Genomic DNA, 20638 nt, shown 5'->3' with positions numbered 1-20638 from the left:
CAAAATATATATAAAGTGGCACTTTGAAACGTACAAACTTTGAAACTACAAACAAACTAGATTTTTCTAGAATTGGAATTTTACACTTTCACGTAATTCCTTGAATTTGCTTTCCACTTTGATAGAGAACTTGGTGCAGATTTTAGATCAAATATGCCAAATCAGTGTATTATGAACTCATAGCACAAAAACATGTGAGAAAGGTTTAGAGGGGGGAATATTTTTTATAGCCACTGTATCAGTGGTGTGCTGGTGATGTCAGCTAGGTGCACAGAGACGGCAACCTGCTGGTTTGACATTTGGTTCTCCCAGCTCATCTCACAGTGTACCGCACACCCAGCGTTTCCCATCTTCCTTGAAAATCTTTCAGCGTATATTGTTATTGGCACTAGGCCGCACTGAAGGTCGGCTAATGAAATCAAAATAGAAAGCTGCCAGTTTTAAGCACAAGAACCATTGCTGTGAACGGATTTGCTGCATTCAGAGTCTTTTTTTTTTTATTCAACAATAATTTGGCATTCAGAGTCTTGGTTGTGAACCTTGAAGGGGTTTGGAGCAATGAACACACATAACACAGGGGATCTATGTTCCAATCAATAAAAACCTCGGCAGGGGTCAGAGGTCAAAGGTTACAGGACAGAGGTGCAATGACCCCAACCCAGCAGGAGGCTCTCTCTATACAAATGTAATTCTTTCTGCAGTGTGGCCCTCGCGCCGCTCGCCCAACCCCCATTATGTTCTCACTTCTGGTGAGCGTTTGGAGAGAGAAGTAAAAATCAGCTCAGACCATTTGAGGTTTTTTCCCCGTTGTCAACATCAAAACTTCAAATGGAGATTTGAAGGAAGCTTGAAGTGGAATGATGGGTTTTACGAAAAAGCACAATGTGTCAATAGTGTCTGCAATACAACTGCCAGAGCAAGTCAGTGTGTTTGGAATATTAGTGAACCCTGTGTTAAACAGTTCTATGAAAACATTTTTATCTATAACAGGTATACGGTACCAAACACGGTTGTTATACTCGAGTACAGAGTATAGACAGACAGCAATTCAAGTCTTTCCTCCAGTACTGAAATAAATTATGTTGAATAATATGATCAAATAAATTGATTACAATCACCATTTTGTGCATTTTCAGAGAATAAAGAGAGAGATGAAAAAAGAAGAAATTTGACAAAGATCACTCGTAGATTTGGAGTTTGAAATTATTTATGTGGCAACAATTTCTTTCCACATACATATCGGTTTAAACTGTGACAGTTTAACAGTCACCACAGAAGTTTTCCAGTGCTTTTATTTACAGAAAAGTGACTAGACTTCATGTATGTTACTGTACACTTTGATATTTTTCCCTTTTTATAAATACCCATAGGGTAATAGGTCCTCAGTAGCTTTGAGTGCATTATAAAACACACAACCCTAGGTTAATGCTTCCTTTACTAACCATACAAAACAGAGAACAAAATACCAGTTGTAACATAGAAAATAAAGGATACACCATGTTACAAAGTTACAGAAAATACATACTATATGTTGTCACACAAAAAACAGCAAATAAGCTTGCGACAGAATACACTCGCAGTTTTGTTGAGTCACAGCATTCAATCATTAAAAAAACTATCCATGTGAAGATGAAAAGACACTTTCACACACTGATCAAGGTCTTTCATAGAGTTGTATCTTTCCTCTCTGATGTCATATGAGTGTAACTGGTGTCCAAGGAAACGTTAAGGCAGTATATATCCAGGTCCTGCAGCAGACTGCTGCACCACGCCCAAACGATGAGGTGCACAGTGTTGACCAAGAGAAAACAGCAGTGTCATTAAGGGATTGTACTGGTGTCAGTCGCAGCTTACAGCACAGAGTTCCACCAGTCACACATATTACTGACTGAGTGTTGGTGGGATGATGTGTGTGCTGACTTCAGAGACTGACGGGGGGGGAACACTGGCAGGTAGAGGTGTACATTCCTAAAAAAGGCACAGCTTGGCAGGAGCATTGCACTCTTCCAATGATTCTGCTGCCAGTTTTGACAATCTATATGATTTGAACAATATTTTTTGTTCCAACAGTGAAAACAATTGCTCAGTTTCATTAAACCATCATACAAACTACATCGCGATCATTTGGATGATTGATGTAATGAGTCATTTAAAGTTGGCAGTACCTCCGGACCATGATTCCTATCACCTTGCATCGGTACTGTTCACTCTGCTCCTCTTTTTCTGATGAGCTTGATTGGGTGCGTTCAGATACTTGGGGAGGTTTGCATCCACCATCTTGGCAGACTCATAGCATGTGCATGGTTGTCCAGATGAGCTCCTCTGCGTCTGCAGGCTATTTAGCCCAGCCTGTGGTGGCCTCTCCATTAATATAGGCAAAGCCAGGGAAATGTTGCGAGTGTTCATACTCTGAGTTCCTGCGTGGGCCCAAAGGGGAGTACATTTCCCCAGAGGAGGCGTAGCGGGACGAGTGCATAGGTGGGCTGGTGTAACAGCTGTTGGCAGGTGAGACGTCTGGCCACCGGGGGGCGACAGGTGTGGGGTGCAACCGAGGAGTGCTGCTCATCAAGCAAGGCTCCATTCGAGACATCTGGCCGTTGAGCTGGTACTGGGGAAGAGGAAAGATGGAGACAAGTTATGGTGATGCAGTAAAATCCTAATAACTTCAGATATAAAAGTAACCGGTCTGCTAAAATGGCATAAGGAGCAAATATAGTGGTGATAGAGTATATTGAATTATGATCGTGCATAAATGTTACAATTTTGTTCTTGATAAATGCAACAAAAAGCATTTAAACTACAGGATAGACTGGAAAGGCAGCGTAAATGCATGTTTCAGAATTTGAATAAGTTTTGGTCCAGAATTTAAATAAATTTCAATTTTCTGAATATTACAATCTCCTAAACAAGCTCCACTCGTGAGGGGTTCAGACAAGATGCAAAATCACACAGACCCACCCATCAAGGCCTTTCATAAAGTTATAATTAACCTTTTCTCTGATATCGTATTTGATGCTGGAGTTCGACTGCCATGTAGTGAACATTATGAATTGACCCTTATGACGGTAATTTCCTGTCAAGGGAAATTGCTCCACAAGTTGTACCACAGTGGTCAAAATAGAAAATTATGGCATTTAAGAAAATTAGACACTTCTGGTAATCATCTCAAAGCTGGACTATGATAAGTGGTTTTCCTGTATTATTTTTGTTGCCCATGGCGACTGATCACAAAACAGCTAAATCTGCCCGTCTTAAAAATATTTTGGACAGCTGGGGACCCGATAAATTTTTCCGTTCGTTTCAGCTCCATCCCCAACCTCTGGAGCGACTCGCGCAGACAAAGCTCAGGCATTGTGCCCGATTTAAGCTGCGACCAGGGTGAAAAAAGTGGAAGTAGCACCCTTTTCCCTTTTCTCACTAAATATAAACAGACAACAGTTGATTCCATTATGAGGGATCATGGCATGGAAACAGACGGTCACTGCAGGTCAGGGAGCAGAACGGGTGGCTCGGCTGCCTCTTGTTCACGCGCAGAAAAGAGACCATTGAATAACAATATTTTAATAAACGCCCCCTTGCCCTGGTCTATGGCTACTGGCTGAAACAGATGAAGAGACTATTGAGTAGTGGGAAGGGGAGTTACAGAGCAGGGGCCCTCTTGGCCCCGGCCGAGCCACCTTTCACTGTCTGCTTCCGCTGTGTGGAGAGGGTGATTCAGGGACTTAGAAACACTGAGACTGCTGAGGCCCAGCTGATCTCCTCCCACTATAAAGGCAGCGGAGGCTGGAGGGCCCTTGACAGGAAATTACCATCAGAAGGGTAAACTCACACCACTCGCTACATGGCTAACTACATGGTGCTGCTGAGCTGCAGCATCAGCAGCACCATCTCATCCCAATAACCTGTTTCTCTCATCTTTGATTCTTCAGTCTATCCTTTTATACTCAGTCACTTGTCAAGGGATAGTTCAGATTTTTAAGAAGCGAATCTGATGCTGTTCTTTCAGTCTGTCCACAAAGCACTCACACTAATGCTGTAGTTGTTGAAATATTGTCTAAATGTGTACCAAGAAGCGCTTCAACCATTCTTCCTCCTTGTCAAGCTTGGTTGCACTGCACTGTCTCTGTGCACTGCTCTAGACTACGCTGTATATCTGCCCCTCTTTTCACAATCTGATCTCTGTCTGTGCACATCTACATATTTTTGCACATATTTCTGTGCATATATTACTTCCATCTGTAAAGCTACAATGTGAATAGCCAATGTTGCACATTTGCAAATCCTGTAAATCTGATATTGTGCATTTATGCTCTTTCACTGGACTGTAATCAGTACAGTGTTTGTGAATCTGTCAGCTGCAAACAACTGTATATATTTAACATAGTGAAAATACTTCCCAGCCAACAGGAGCTACAAATTACAATTTACACATTAGCTGACGCTCTTATCCAGAGTCATGTACAATGAGTGAGCAGGTAAAGGTTTAGTGTTTTGCTCAAGGACACTTCAGGGACATGTGGCTGTTTATGGGATTGACTGTCATGGGAATCAAACCAGAAACTTACTGGTTAAAGGATATACTCTAACCATCAGGTCACTCTGTACAGTGTGATGAGGCATGATGAAGAAGCTGTATCTTAAATCTTAAATATGTTTTTTTCTATGTTTATCTATATCCTCCTCTTTCCTGTAGCAGTGACCCAATTTTCCTTCAGGTATCAACAAAGTTCAGTTTATCTAATCTGGAAGCAGAAATGATTAGCGGTTGTTAACAATGCTAGTTGTAAAACAGGCTCCTATTTCACATAGCGAACTACAAAGAAAGACTTTGACAGAATTTATGTTTATTATGTTAATTATGTTTTCAGTCCTGATGACATTCACTCGCATTGCTAACAAATGCTAACACCATATCTGTGTATGTCTTTTTCATTTGACTCATGTGACATTGCCTTGCTGGGGTCACATTGACTTTCAGTCCTCTGCATGAGTAACAGCATAATATACAGCTTTCATCATACAGTGCTCTGGCCTGAAAAAACATACCATCTGAAATCTAAGGCTAACTAGTCCAAAAGTGTTGCTTTAAAAGTCATCTGATCCAGACTGACCTGTGCAGATGAGCGGTGGTAGGCGGAGTAGTGGAGGGGGGCGGGGATGGCCGGCTCATGGGCCAGACTGGGATACTGGCTCTGGATGGAGTGCGGATGCTGGTTCGCATAGCTGCCATAGTTGTAGCTACCAGTATAGCTAGAGGGGAGCAAACAAAATACAAGTCAACAGGCAGATGAGGGCAGAAGAAAATGTTTACCTGATTTAAAGTTTCACAAATTCACACAGATAAAACAAAGTGAACTACTGAACCATATGTAAATGTTAAGACAGCTTACCCATGCTCTTCCCTGTGGGCGTAGACTGGCATCCGATGGGCAGAGGACGGAGGGGGCACCGGAGCACTGCTGCGCATACAGGACAGCTGCTGTCCGCCTTCTGGAGTGGAGCCGCCTGCTGTTGTCACTGTGTATGTAAGGGACCAGGTATATGACTGAACAGCGCCTGGTAGACACATATGCACACAGAGACAAAAGTTGGCGAAGAGAAACCTATGTGCCTGTGACCCTTGTCAAGATAGCTGATGCGACAGCCCGATGCCCACCCATATCCGTCTCACCTGTGGTGGTGGTGACTCCGGTGTACTCGGGGGACAGGGCTGCTGTGGGGGAGACGGCCGAGGGGACGCCCACTGAGTGCACCGACCGAGCTGGGGAGTAGGGTCCTGGAGACGAGGAGGTGGGTGTGGTTTCTGTCAGCACAAATTCTTCCTCTCTCTCTGCTGAGGCAAGGTGTCGAGACGGGGCACACCATTAGGTCATTTAATGCACTGAATACTTACAGCAGGGATGGGCAACACACACTGGAGTGCATGAGTAAAACACAGATAAGATGTCAAACCTTACTGTATGAATGTGTAATAACTAAAATGATAATACCTGCCTAATATAGGGACAATATTCATAACTTTGGTTCTGAAACACTTGTTGGGAGTTTCATAATGTTCATCTTCATAGATTCCAAGGGCAGAAAATATTTCCCCAACATGTGACAACACAGTCCTCTGTAAAGCATCATGGCCCTAGAAGTATCCCACAGTTGGTACGTGGGATACTGTCCTCGATTGATATGTCCACGATTTTTCCTGGAGATCACAGTAATCCCAGAAAGAACATACAGTGTCGTTGAGAACAGGTGAAAATTGGCAAGTTTATGGGTAAGATCACTTCCGAGAGCGCTAGTGACTTCTGAGCTAACATCTAACAGAGATATGATCTTAAATGAAAGGTAAAAAAAATTATGATTCCAAATATATTAATAACAGAAGTTAATTAAGTGCCCTTCCTAATGAGGCGAGAAACTGTTTTTAAGGGGATTAGATGCACCCATGTGCCGTCACCCATCACTGCTGCTGAGACTCACCATTAATGTGTCAGTTACATGCACATTCAGATTTGTTTTTTGAGTATTTTCATACTTTCATCAAGACATTCTTTAACACTTTTAGCTGTGAAAGCTGGAAGTGGCTTTACTTGAGAAATACAAGACAAATTGGGGTAGGAGAACTTGAAGAGCTGCTGCAGTGATGTTAGCGGTATCGGCAATAAACAGCTGTGTTCCAGCTGCAGAGATGTTTGTTAACAGCAGTGTTTGTTTGCGGGTATCTAAGAGAATGACAGCTGGCGGTCTCACCTGTGCTGCCCTCTCCCTTCATGGCCCTCATCAGGTCGTTGGCCCTCTCCTGGCAGTGCAGCGACTCCAGCAGGTAAAGCACATAATCATCAAACATGAGATGGATCAGGTGGAAGGAACCTGCATACAGACACATAGGAGGGTGTCTTGGATTAAAAGTGGATTATTTATATACAGAGAATGTATGATTTTCTTTATTTTTTTAAGATTTATTTTTGGCATTTTATGATTTATTGACAGAGAGATAGTGTGAGAGAGAGACAGGAAGGTATGGGAGAAAGAGAGGGGAGGACATGCAGCAAATGACCGTGGGCCGGATTCGAACGCGCTCTACTCGGTGAGCCACTGGGGCGCCCAGAATGTATGATTTTCTACAAAAAGAAATGATGAGGTTATGGGGAATATATGTTTAAAACTTACTAACTAACATCTTAACAGTGATGGTTTTGGTGAGGTGAAAAATAATGCCTATACAGAACATACAGTCATATGTGATGGACTGTAAAAACATCTGAGTGATGACATCACATCCTCCAGAATGACAGGAGGGCTGCTGTTGTTAAAAGAAGCAAGCGGGGCCATTTCCTGGTACCGAGTCAATGCCAAAAATATGTCAGCTGACCCCTGGGTCGCATGGAAGATGAGACTGTGGCATGGAAGGGAGTGTCACAATTGTGTCATTGTGCCGGTCACTGCCACCGCCGTGCGCATAATAAACACTTGCGGCTATTCAGAGGACGGGGTGCAATACTGACCGGTCATAAAATGGAAAGACAGGCAAACACACGGGGAAAGGGGAGGGGGGGGCCTTTGTTAATTAGCTGTTTTTGCACAGAGACCTGCTTTATCAAAACACTGCAACCAGCTGTGTCTTTGATATTCACAGACAGGGGCAAAGGAGAGAAGTAGGGGGAAGAGAAGCCATTTTCTTTTCTTTCGCTTTTTACAGCCCTTAACTTCTTCCGAACCTTGGTCATGCACAGCAAGCTAATAAAGGAAAGTCTCGGGACCAGAGAGGCAGCCATTTTACTTTTCACTCCTCTCTCCTTATTTTAGGGTTGAGATTCTGAGAAAACTGGAATCTTTCTAATCTTCTAATTTTTATTTAGTTGCACCAAACCCACATAGGGCGGTAACTTTCTGTATACACATATTACACTGTCCAAGTGACATCACCGTCCCTTCAAGAAGACTCGCATCTCCCATCTGTTGCATGAAGGGAACAGCATGACAGACAGAGTATTATCCACTCACCAAAGCTGGGTGCACTGTGGAGGGTCATGTCCCGGATGACTCTGGTACCGAAGCACGACCACATCAGCAGGAACTGTTGGGCCACCTTCTTCAGGCACCCGGGCCTCTTCCCCGCCACCTAGAGAGAACATTTCCATGAGAAAAGAGGGGGAAGGGTTGGGATGCCGGGGTAGAATTAACCCCTAGGTCCGTATTGGGGCTTAACCCTCAGGAACGAAAAACATGTCAACAAGTCAACTATTTAATTTGCCCCTGGGGACACGCCTTCCTATTGAACTATTGTCTGGCTAGTCCAAGACGTTGCCGGGGCAACCAAATTTTACAAGCCCATATCTGGCACATAATGGCTGCAAATGGGAAGCTTGAAGACATCATTAACTAGGGGGATTGCAACCTAAGTGCCTCTGTAAGAAAGACATAGAGAGACAAGTGGCTTTGAATTGCAGGTGTCTTTTTCTTTTTTAAGCATAATTGTCAGAGTTCTGCTGTACAAACACTTCAAACATTCATTTAAAGTCACTTCTCGGCATCTAATGTAGAAAATGTAGCATAAAAATTCAGCTGAAATAACTACATGTGCTCTATTCAAGAATGCGCTGAGTCAGAACTATTAGCACCCTGTTTCCCAAATGACAAAACAAAAAATAATTTTAAAAAAAGAGTATTTTCTTCCTGACCTTGACTACACAGCGGTCCACCATGGAGTCTAGCCACTCAATGTAGGCCTCAATGGGAGACTGCTCCTCCAACAGACGGTCAAACTCCTGATACACTGTGACAGGAGGGATGACATGAGACGCTGCAGCTTCATAACAAACACATTACATACTACTACACATCAGTTTCATACCACAACACTTGACAACACTATTTGCAGGGAGAAAGATGAAACTCTGGGCATTAATTAGCAACCAGAAAAACGATTAGATTTGGAGCGAGAGTGCGAATGGCGTCTTTGTGCGTCGACTCCTGCGTATCTGTGACCTCTGATCCCGTCGGGACCCGCTCTGAGGAGCGACACTGGAATGAATTGGAGATGCTCCGCAGGGTGTTTCAGAGGAGAGTGAACTTGTTTAACCTTTTGGTCTCCATCATTAATGCTTGACTTTCCCGGCCGTGGGAATGATTGTCCCTCAGTGTGTTAACTGCTTGTGTGGAAGTAAAGTGTATATCTCTATCTGGGCTTTGCAAGCGAAAAGAGGCTCAGCACTTAAGTGTGTGTGTTGGAGTGGAATTGGGCTAGTTAAGAATCACAAACACACACCCATTTTTCAACTTACAGTGGATAATAAGCCGCCTGTGCTCCTCTCGTGAGTCCTCCATGGTGTAAAGTGTCTGCTTGGTGATGCTGTTCAAGTCCACATTCCTCCAGTCCTCCAGCATTTGAAACGTGATGTCGGCACTGTGTATCACAGTTCGCGATGCCTGGGGACAGATAAATCGACCGGACCTATATTACTGACACGCGCATTCCCATATCGCCTTATCAGCCGTATTTGTTCATATGGATTTTATTAAATTCGCAGGATGATAGGCACCTGACATAGATGGTTTAATGATGTTTGCCGCTTTAGAATCTGAGAAAATCTTCTGGATACTGGAAATAAAAAAGGAGAGAAAATATGTTTTACTCTATAATCGTCATCTTCAAGCAAGATAAAAGTGCATCATCCATAATCTCAAAGTGTAAACCATCTTGATGATATGAGTGCATTTTATAAAGTAGACACTTACATTCAAACTTGATATTCCTCAGGTTTTCAGGTAGGTCGTGAAGTGCTATTTTAAGCCACTCATCAAGCTGTTTGGCAAATTTTCGAATAACCTGAGTCAAACTGGATGGATGAGGGAAAACAGAAACAATATATGCTTTAGATACCACACACTATTTCATTAAATTTTCCTAATAAGCTCTCTTTATACTGCTTAAAAATTCAGTGCAATTTCTATTGATATTGACACATTTCCCTGACATTTACTTTAACCAAGATTAAATGATATACAACTTTACCATCAGCTGAAACACTTCCAAGCAAGGTAAACATGAACATTGGCACACAGCTCATTTCACTGAACTAAATGATTACTATGATATTTGTACTGCCAAAGCAGCAGCTTTATTTTACACTGATCACTTCGGAAATAAAGATAAGCTTTTGTATTAAGTCAACAGCTAGGCACACCTTGTTCTGCTGGTTAACCTTCACTAACAGCGGTCCAGTATTACAAGGGTAGCGGTACAATATTCATTCATTTTGAGAGTGAAGATGTGACACTCGCTCACCTGTCAGGCAGTGCTTGCAGGACGGTGGGCATCAGCACCCCAGAGATGGCCTTGTAGAGGATGGAGTCACAGACACCGACAATGTTAACCACCGTGGAGGAGCCGAGGACAGGGAGCATGTGGGGCGGCATGCCCTGCCAGAAGTGCAGCAGGAAGCTTTGGACCTGGATGTAACATAATATTCAATATTTTTAAGAGATAAGAGTTGAACTAGTGAGCATTTTCCTTATATAACTTTTTCCTCATTTAAGGGCTTTACTTTGGGTTTTTATTTTGATAAAATGGAAGTTGGTAAAACTGAAGAAATGAGAAATTAAAGGAGTAAAAAACATGGTTTAACAGAATAATCCTTGCCTCATCAAAGTTGGCACGAATGACCGTGTCTAGTATCCTCTGACAGTGCGTTCTGTACATCATGATAAAGGTTGACACCTGTGGGCAAGAACAGAGCATTAATCTAAATATATCACAAACTTAATAGCTTTTTCTCTTTTGAGCCACTAAAAGACTGATACAAAAACAAGAAAATAAATCTTGAACAAAGCTTGTGCACCAATAAATACCTGTTACAGGTCTAGGCTGGAGCGGAGTTATATAAAACAAGCTTTAGAGATCAGCAACACACAAACCATTTAAAATCATGGCCCCCCTTTTAAAGCCGGACAGCTAGTGCCTGTCCTTTGTCCATTGCTGGATCTTATTATCTCCCCAAAAGATTAAGAGTTAGTGAGGAGCCAGCGTATAAATCCTCAAGGTCCTTCTCTAAACGTAAACCCAGTGAAGGTCCCGGGGCAGATAAAAGGCTGGAGCCAGAGGGGGCACAGAGATGGTGAGATGGCAGGCAGAGGGGGGCTGTAAGGATGGACTTTTAAAAGTCCTGTTTACCCTCTCTTCTGGCAGGCTGGCGGGCAAATTTAGGTCTTTGACATTTGGAAACTCTGGCAGGAGCGTCCCCAGTTTGGAGCGTGGTGAATACGCCACTGTCTGCTTCGTGACCTCTTTCTTCCCCGTCTCGTTCACCCATGCCGCTCCCTTTTTGGAGTACATCACGTCATAATACTGAGAGCTCTCCTTCACCGCGATGCCATAGTAGTGGTACCTGAGGAGAACGGAGGGTTCATAGTTGAGGTGCACAATGCCTTTTTGACAACCAAATACAAGTATGAGAACTACTATAGTCAACAGAAAATGACAGGGAAAAAAAACTAAAAAACAATCACACTAAACAAGACTATATTATATCAGTTACATGACATGCTGATGTAATTCAGAGGAAAACATAAATTCATTCTCATCAACAAGTAGTTTTTTGCTAAAATCTGTGAGCTTTGCTGCTTTTGCGGACAGCAGAGGAAAGCAGAGGAGAGCAGAGCCACTAAACTGAGAACAACACTCCATTTCCTTTCATTGGCAGTAAAAGAGGGTCTGTGTCATTTCATTTCTGATGAAAACTCAAAGTATCTCAAGTCAAATAACAAGCAGTAACTTACTTTGACTGCCCCCTCGTCCCCAGTCTTCTGGTAGTCAGCGCTGGAAACTGTTGTCTTATAATCTGTTCAATGGAAGAGAGAAAAGGTTGTCAGTGTTTTGTGACTGCATGGCAAACTGCTGGACATGGATTTATCACTGTGCTTTTTTTTCTTTTAAAAAGGCGAGGGAATTCACACCATCTTTCCACAGTAATTCAGTCAAGTATAAGAAAAGAGAAAAGGGAGATGAAAACGGGCGACAGAAGGGGCCAAACAAGATCTTTATAAAATATAAACGTGTTTGTATTTGATTCACTCAAAGGGGGAAAACACTACTGAATTCAACACATAGCTAGGGTGTTACTTTACTCTAATACACATTATAAATTAGTGAAAAGAAAATACAGTATCTATACAGTATCTTCAGTACTGAGACTAAGCTTAATAACGTCCATTAGAAGCAGAACATTGTGAAATTCCCATAGCTTTAGCCCCAGGGAGGTCTGCAAGAAAAAGGCTTTGGGAGCCATCCATTTATGACAAGTCCAGGGGTATTACTTTTTTCCCCCCTATATCAACAATCTCTTAAAAATCTGCCCTCCCCCCTATACCCCCCATCCTCCCTCCCCCCTCACTCCTTCTTGCTCTCTCTCTTTTCCACTCCCTCCTTCTTCCTTTCCTCTCTTTTTGTCCAAGAGATTGGCTCCTTGGTCCAGCTCCCGGTGCAGAAACTTTAGCAAACAGTGTAGCTCTCCATTGTGTGGGATGAAAAAAGAGGCCAAGCTGTGAAGTTTCTGTCAGGCCCCGCTTGATAAATGAGCAGACAGGGAGGCAGCCCGGGCCCTCTCTCGTTTTTTTGTCCTGAATCAATGAAGCCTTCCTAAAGGACACCCCACACTGCTCCAGCCACTGATCTAACATTCCGCAACATCTCACCCTTCCAAATTTCCTTTAATTACACATTAATCCAGGCCCCTTCTCTTTTTCAATATCTTCCGACAGGAGCTGCAGAGGGGCGGAGGGGGGGGGGCTGAGCTGGGGGTTGGGGCCGGGGTCCGGGGTGCAGGGGGTGGCTGGGGGTAGGTAGATTGAGGAACTTCTCGGGGTTGTGGGAACAGAGGCAGGCACATCTCCTTTGGCTCTAGATTATGTGTTCAGTGGGTTTCAGGGAGAGCGACCACAGAGCTTCGCTGCACACTGAACTCGAGCTGAGTAAACTTGAGCTACTTCAACACCAGCAGCGGCACAAAAAACGATCCTTGCGTAAAATGGTCAGACTGTTGATGTATTCGCCTCATGAAAAGAGAATACCAGTATTTCTGAATCATGGCAGCTTGATTCTATGTGATTATTGCCTTCATAAGAGTTCGTACGTCAGACCGCAGCTCCTCGGCATGCATTTCCAGTGTTCAGATATTCTGTAGACAAACTTGAGTGAAGAACTCCACGTTGTAGGAAGACAGAAACTCGTGGAAATCTTCACTCAAGTTTGCCTTTTTGAACAAGCACCCTGATCCCAGAAAAGGCGGTTTGATTGCGCTGGCATATTATCAAAGAAAATTCTGTAGCCAATTTTCTTTGTGATTCCTCTCAAAGTTTCAATACATCTTTAAATGTACATTAAACACCCTGAAAAGCCAAGATAAATCTCCATTTTCATTTCGAGAGAATGCCATGCTAACCTCAGTGGTGTCACATTGTTTTTTTAGAATTACTCTCCCAGATGTTGTATCATTACTGGAGAGACGTTTTAGAGAGGGACACTACAGAAGTTACCTAGGCACTTTCATTAAATGTAGTGAATTTCGTGGGTTTTCAAGGTGTTTAAAGTAGATTTTGAGTTACACTGGAAGCCTGTGGGAGTGACGAATCAGCACAAAATGGCTATCAAATATTATTATTATTATTATCTTATATCTATTCCAAAATGATCTGAGATATTACATATAACTCCTATAAAAGGTGAGAATGACACAGTGTCCATGTGCCAATACAATTTCTATTACTTGAAAACATGGAGGATGGGCATCGACACACACTTAAAGTCACTGCTCCACCTCAGACATTTCAGCCTGTTGTGTCACCACAACATTTACAGATATTCTTCCAGACTGTTTAACCGTCTGCTTGTCTGGAGGTTGAGTCGTACCTTTCCAAAGCTGGCTGCGTTGACGGGCTGCGTGTCCTGCTTCTCACTGAAGTCCAGGTAGTGCATGTAGAGGGCACTCCGGGGGATACACACACCTTCAGCTATCTCATAGTTCTCTTCTAGCCTGCAAGAGACAACGAGCTTCATCAGTAACCCAAAAAAAACAAAAAACAAAACAGAAAATACTGGTGTTTGAGCACTGTTATTATAAAAGAGACGGAATCTAGTGAGTAATGAGTGAATCAAAGAGATTTTTGAACAGGATTGATATGATTGTGCCATTCCTGGGAAAAAACATGGAAAACTAATGTAATTTTACTAAATGTGTAGGAACCATGTGCATAAGAAAATTTAAATAAATCTTGGGAAGAATCAACCAGACAACATGCATGTCAGTAAAAGGACGTAATGCAGTTAATTAAGAGTTGTCTATTTGATGACAGCACAGTATTGCATGATAAGCTGTTTCTCGCTTTACTTTGGAGACAGACAGTGATTGATCAGAGTGGTATTTGATGTAAAACATGTAGAGAGGCAATTAGCCTAAAGAGTGCATCTTCTTCAGTGTTTAATTTGAATCAAATGTGTTTTCACTAGAAGAAGCATATTGTGCTATACTACTATCAAGTATATTCTTGAAGTGGATGCAGATGTTTTCAGACAGGAAGAATCTATGTAGATTAGAGCAGTTAAGATAAAGTAAATATGCTAAAAAGAACCCAGGAAAACAGAATTGTGTCTATTTTCATGCACCATACCACAAATACAACATTTTCCAGAGGAAAGTCATGACAGGAATTTGAAATGTATATTTTCACAAGCGACTATTAGGAATAGTAAAAAAAAAAAGAAAGTATGATTTTTTTTTTTTTAGACTGGATATTTTTGAGCTAAGTTACCTGTAACACTGCACCGGCTGTGATGCAATAGCACTGCGTTCATAAACAATCTATTACAATTTGTATTGTAAAAGTTTGTCTTTCATTTTTTTCCCCATCAAAAATAGATTGTTTTCAAGACAGCATTCTGTCAAAACTCTTTCAATACATGCAGCCAAAAATTATATCAGAGTTTATTTTTGATCCAGATAATGTCTGCCTCAAAGTTAAATTTTTCACCATCACAATATCAAAATACTGAAAATGCACAATGATACAAAATATGACAAGATAACGTATTTCTGTATATTAATATTTGTTGCTTTAATTCTAGGTGTATAATCTGATGAAAGATTACGTCTTGAAGAAGCCAAATAAGATTTTTCAAATTCCTTATCCTGTTGTAACTCAAAACTGTTTTTTTTTACAACAAAAAGCAGAAATGATTACATCAAAAAATGCATTTGTGGCTCACTGTCACATAATGTAAATCCTTATATCAACACTATATCATTTTTTTCCCTGCCCAATATTTACATTTGGATGAAGAAGCGGGAAATAAAAGAAGCGGTATGAGGAGAAATTGGAATCTCGTCCTCAAAGCCACTTTACCTTTATGTCTGATCAAATATATTACTCATAACATTACTAAGTATCTCTAAGAATCCATATCACTTGACCCAGGTAGGTCATGTAAAACTATTCACAGAGAAATGCATTTTTGATATCTAACATGGCTAAAAATACATCTTGGTTTGAAAATATTATAAAATCTTTCACCAGCAATTTAAATGTAAATGTTACCATGGTGAATTTTTACTGGGAATTACAAAAAAAGACAAACATAGCAGTAAAATATATAATTTTGACCCTCACCAGATTCTAAATGCTTGACATTCAGACTTTTCATGGACGTTTGTTTGGCGTTCCACAATGTAAGTGGAAAGGTGAAGTTAAAAGCCGTGATGATTAATGAAATGTCGACTCACTAAATGTGTAAAGAGTTTTGGAGGGTTTTTTTTAGAACAAGATGGGTAATTTGTGCCTGAAATCCCCATGAGTGCATTTCATTGCTGTAGTTTGAAACAATTTTATACATTTGCATTTTGTCATTGTATTTTTACATATTACTCAAGAACAAAAAACACAGAAATGTTTAAAAAAAACAACAACAACTTACCACTCCAGAGTAGCCGGTGTCGAATGCGGTTTAGAAGCTCTGTTATTTTCTTTTTCTTCATCTATAACACACAAAACATTTTGGTTTCTAAGGCAAAATTATTGTTATTAGGCCCAATTGAGTGACAACACACATGTGACACTAATGGCACAAATATAACCAACACAATAATGGGCAAACATATCATGAAAACTTCAACTTTTTTGAAATTATTATTATTATTTTATGCTATAGGCGCAATAGTTGCAGTAATGCCTGCACATATGGTTTAATAACATATACTGTGCTAGACACTATACATTAACTATCATATGCATGAATGAAGTAATTATTTCAAACATCAAATTTACAACACTAATTTGTCGTTTCAGTAGTTTTGTCTCAGTGGAATGCTTACTTTCATCATTGGACATATTCCCCAGGGAGGTGTGACTGGAGTATCGCTTGCTCTCACTCTCAATGAGGCATCTTTCAATCCAGCTCTCTACAAAACACATCAATGACCACAATTCAAACACAGCACAACCTGTAGGGACTTATGAAATATAACACTTTTTTAATGCAACTCAGAAAACATATGGGACCACATCACTTAGCTTATTTCACTTATTTAGACTGATGCATTTGGTCATAAGAATTTCACTGTGGGCCTATCAACTGCCATCTAGCCAACACATCAGTTTACAGCAGTTTTTGGGCTATTTGTCCTATATATTACAGCAGTTTTACGTAAAAAAAAAAAAAAAAGTATTTACATTGAAACTGCAACAGGTGTCACTTTCAAAACTCCCTTCCTGAATGACTCATTTTTTTCAGCTGTAGAATAGAGCCAAGGCTGTATTTATATAAACAGTGCAAATCGCTGCCTATACAGACACTTTAAATGTCACTAATGTGACGGGGCGAGTTGACAACAATCGATTGTATGGCCACTAGTGCGGCCATGGCTCTATTTGAGATGTTTTCACCAAAACGGCAGGAATCCTGCATTGTTCCTGGGGGGACTACAAGCGTACACACTTGCCCAAAAGAGCCTGCGCACATTGATGGGCCGGCCTGCTGGAATAGAAGCCATTGTCCTGTTTTAATTTCTACTTAGAAATAGCTCAACTGGTGTCCTTTCTGGGACAGAGCGGCAGGAAAGCACAAAAGCTTTCATGTAGAAATAGCCTGATAGAAAGGCACTCCATTTAAATTCTTTTTTTCATTTTTTAAAGAAAAGTATTGAGGTATTTGCTATTTAAATGTAATGAAGTAGCAAAAAGTACATGTTTTATATAATGCCTGTTTACTTCAGTGCAAGGAAGCATTCTTTATCAATCAAACACTTTTCCATACTTAATAAGCTGGAAGGCTTATTCTGATGACCTCCTCTTCCCCCTCGGGCTCAAAGTTTAAGTGATATTTTTCTGAACTGATTTGTTTGCAAAACCTTTTTCTTCACAGTAGCTACTAAGTAACTGCAAGTGTTAAAAAGCACCGTGAAAAAGTAAAAAGTAGGATATTTGACTTGAAATTTAGTGAAAAAGTATCATGTACCCTAAAATGGAAATACTAAACTAAACTATCTCAGACATGTAGTTAAGTACAGTGCTTAAGTAAAACTATGTAAACACTGTTACTTCCCCAACCCCTTGAACAAAAAAACAACAACAAAACAAAAAAAAAACAACAACAACAAAAAACACACCACATAATATTTCTTGAAGTCGTGTAAATCCCTTTTTTCCGCATGGGAATTGACAACAATCACCATAGCAGCAGTTGCCAGGACAGACTGTTGGCAAGGCGACCTGCTCGGTCCAGTCAAAGGGGGGTTTTCAGAGGAGGTCACAGAAATTGAAAAGTTTTAGGGACTTAGAAGTTTTGACTAGATGAAGAATCTACACCTAGATGTGCGGCACGTGCTCAGAGAAAAGGTCAGACTGCCATTAGTGTCCCATCGCTCCGCAGTAACAGACTGAGCGCGCTCACAACAGACATGCAGGAACTGAGGATTACTTTTCTGTTTTTTTTTCTATGTTATGATAAATATGCCATGAACAAAATACTATAATTATTATGAATAGCTTACCCTATAATAGTCCAAATTAATATTATCATCATCATCAGCATTAACATTAACAGGGTGTTAAAGTTATTCTACATAATATGCCAATTATTACACTATTAAGAAAAACAGCTTGTGCATTTGCATTTTGACGATCAATAAAACACCACCAGTGTCACCAACAGCCTTCAAATACAGATTCTGACATCTCTAATTATCATACTGGCTAATTTTGTGTAGATCTATTTTCTACTGGTCATGTCCATCTAAAAAAGCCAAACCCTGGACATCAAAAAGTGAGTCCACTGAAGTGAAGCTAATTCTCCACAGAGGCTCAAATCCCAAGCTTCATTTGCCACAGGCACAGATAAGTTGGGGATCTAAATAATTGGATTAAATTTGATCAACAAGTGAAACGGATGTTAGCTCATTTATTAAAGACTAAACTACCCTACGCTACACCAGTATACTAAAAAGTAGATAGCATTTTTTTAGTCTAAGCCTAAATGAAAGTTTATTAACCAAAGTTAAAATTCAGTTCATCACCCGTCTTAATTTTAACAAATGTCACATGTCAGCAGATAAAAAACAAACTCATAAAGCTGTATAATTAGCTTGATTTTAATTTAATGTTCTAGATTGGGCATTAATCCTTAATGTTTTTTTAAAGCTAAATAAAGCACTTTTATTTTTACTCACCCTATACCATAAACCAATACAAACAATATATATAAAGCAATATATTTTATTGATAAATCCTTACTGTTTTTTGTTTTTTTTCCAGTTTTCAGTTAATTTACTGCTAATGCTTATTCAGTTTTCCCAATTTTGGGCTTACCTGAAAAGTAAGCTAAAAAAAAAAAAAGCAGGTGTATAGCACTTTAAAGTGCATCATGATGTGTGTTTGTTGTTAGTTTTTTTCTTTCCTTTATAATGTTTTTTTTAATTAGTTAAATTAAATAGATGCTTGAAAAAAAAACAACAAAAAAAAACTGCCAGCAGCAATTGGGCCGAGCAAATTTTAAAGACACCAAAGACTATTTCGTACACTGATTAACTTCCTTGATTTTTCTTTAACCAGTAGATGAGTTCGTACTAAACCACAACACCACCTCCCATGACAGCTTACGACTAAAAAACACCGTCCGCCACGAATAACTCAAATTTTAAGATCAAATAAATGAGGAAAAACAGGTGAAATCGTCACTCAAACATCCAGACACTTCCTCTAAAAGACTCTGGAGAAAGTTTGAGAGTTGCAGAGTTCCCAGCAGCAGAAGCGTGAACAATGTTCCCGAGCGGACGCCGATTCTCTCACCACATCCAGGCGAGGCAGAGCCGGCACAAACAGAGGGACTAACCTGTGGAATCCATATCAGGCTCCTCCAGCAGCCCGCAATGCATCCTCTTCCCATCAACGACACTGGCTCCTCCAAGAAAATGGCTTAGCACACGTTTCCCCCTCCTCAGCGGGTCTTCCCTTCGCCTCGCTCTCTGTGTTTCCGTGACCACTGCCCGTCACAGGAGACGTTGAGGATCTGAGGTTCGCCGAGAGAGGGGTGGGTGTTGGTGGTGGCTGTGGTGGAGAGGGGGAGGTGGGGAATGAGGGAGGAAAGAGAGAGGGTGGGGTGGGGGGGGGAGGAGGAGGTAGAGACTCCAGAAATCCAGCGGGGGGAAAGCCAGACCCGTCAAAATGTTTGCTGATGTTTCATGGGAAAGGGGCTGATTTTATAGGAGCCCTGATGGGGACATGTCATTGATAGGCTTGGAAGGCTGATGAATGGCCCCAAGTCAGATGGGGATGTGGCAAGGCTCACTGGAAGTCTTTTGTGGGGCTGTTTTGAATAAGAAAAGCTCCCTCCCAACGAAAAAAAAAAGAGGCTTAGATCTACGCAATCCTAACACTGTGGCCTCCCCGTCTTCCATTATGGTGTTTAATACGTTTTTATACACCCCCCAGCTCCAAATACACATACACATACCCACACAACCGCCGCTCCCGCCATCCCTTGTAATTTTAACTCCCGTCCGCAGATCCCATGGACACTTGTTGGCACATTTGCTCTGTCTTTTCCCTCACTGGCTCGACATTCCATTCACCGATCATGTACCATAAGATCTTTGCGATAACTTTTTTTTTAGAGAGTTGGCATATCACACGCTCAGCTACTCAACCAAACCCCAAAAAAATCACACAAGCGTGAATTTTTTGGTGGAGTTCTCACTGCCTTTGCTCTCCCTTTTTCGCTGTGGCAACCTTATTTTGGTGTGCCTCTGAGAAGAGGGAATGGTCACAAAGGGGGGAAGTAAAAGTGCAAAGCCCGAGGCTGGGAGGGCTCTGATGGAGTGCCTGAGAGCTGGAGAAGGGAAAGCTGTGATTAGAATATGAATGGAACCACAGGAGAGGGGGAGAGGAGAGGGAAAGAAGAGGGAGAGGAGAAAGGCGGATTATGGCTGAATTACTCACCACACCATGGATAGCAAAGGAGGACTTTCTCTTCCAGCGCGCAGGCGTGGGGGCGACTGCCTCCGCTCACCAACAAACCGCACGGCCCACGCTCTGCCACCTGGGAGCACGTGTGGGACAGAGTGGCAGCAACACACCCACGGGACATTGCACACAGTATATG

The 20638-nt window shown here is 41.4% G+C and overlaps 1 protein-coding gene across 1 annotated transcript; it reads right to left on the bottom strand.

Annotated features, from left to right (window-relative positions):
* Positions 1–2335: 2335 nt before the first annotated feature.
* Positions 2336–19412, bottom strand: rfx4 (regulatory factor X, 4). Its single transcript, XM_071537732.1, has 18 exons — positions 19370–19412; positions 16356–16442; positions 15959–16019; positions 13901–14024; positions 11773–11834; positions 11168–11381; positions 10637–10714; positions 10283–10446; positions 9733–9833; positions 9537–9595; positions 9279–9423; positions 8676–8770; positions 7999–8116; positions 6745–6864; positions 5672–5833; positions 5391–5556; positions 5112–5250; positions 2336–2608 (listed from the first exon to the last, which is right to left on the bottom strand). The coding sequence occupies exons 1-18, from the start codon at positions 19410–19412 to the stop codon at positions 2336–2338; spliced, it is 2211 nt and encodes a 736-aa protein (XP_071393833.1).
* Positions 19413–20638: the final 1226 nt, after the last annotated feature.

Source organism: Centroberyx affinis, unplaced genomic scaffold, assembly GCF_046629955.1.
Source record: "Centroberyx affinis isolate AG114_WGS23_722 - 3 ecotype Tasmania unplaced genomic scaffold, CSIRO-AGI_Caff_v1 ptg003110l_1, whole genome shotgun sequence".
Lineage (NCBI taxonomy): Eukaryota > Metazoa > Chordata > Actinopteri > Beryciformes > Berycidae > Centroberyx > Centroberyx affinis.
The sequence above is the reverse complement of the archived record's forward strand: the minus strand, read 5'-3'. Positions and strand labels throughout refer to the sequence as shown.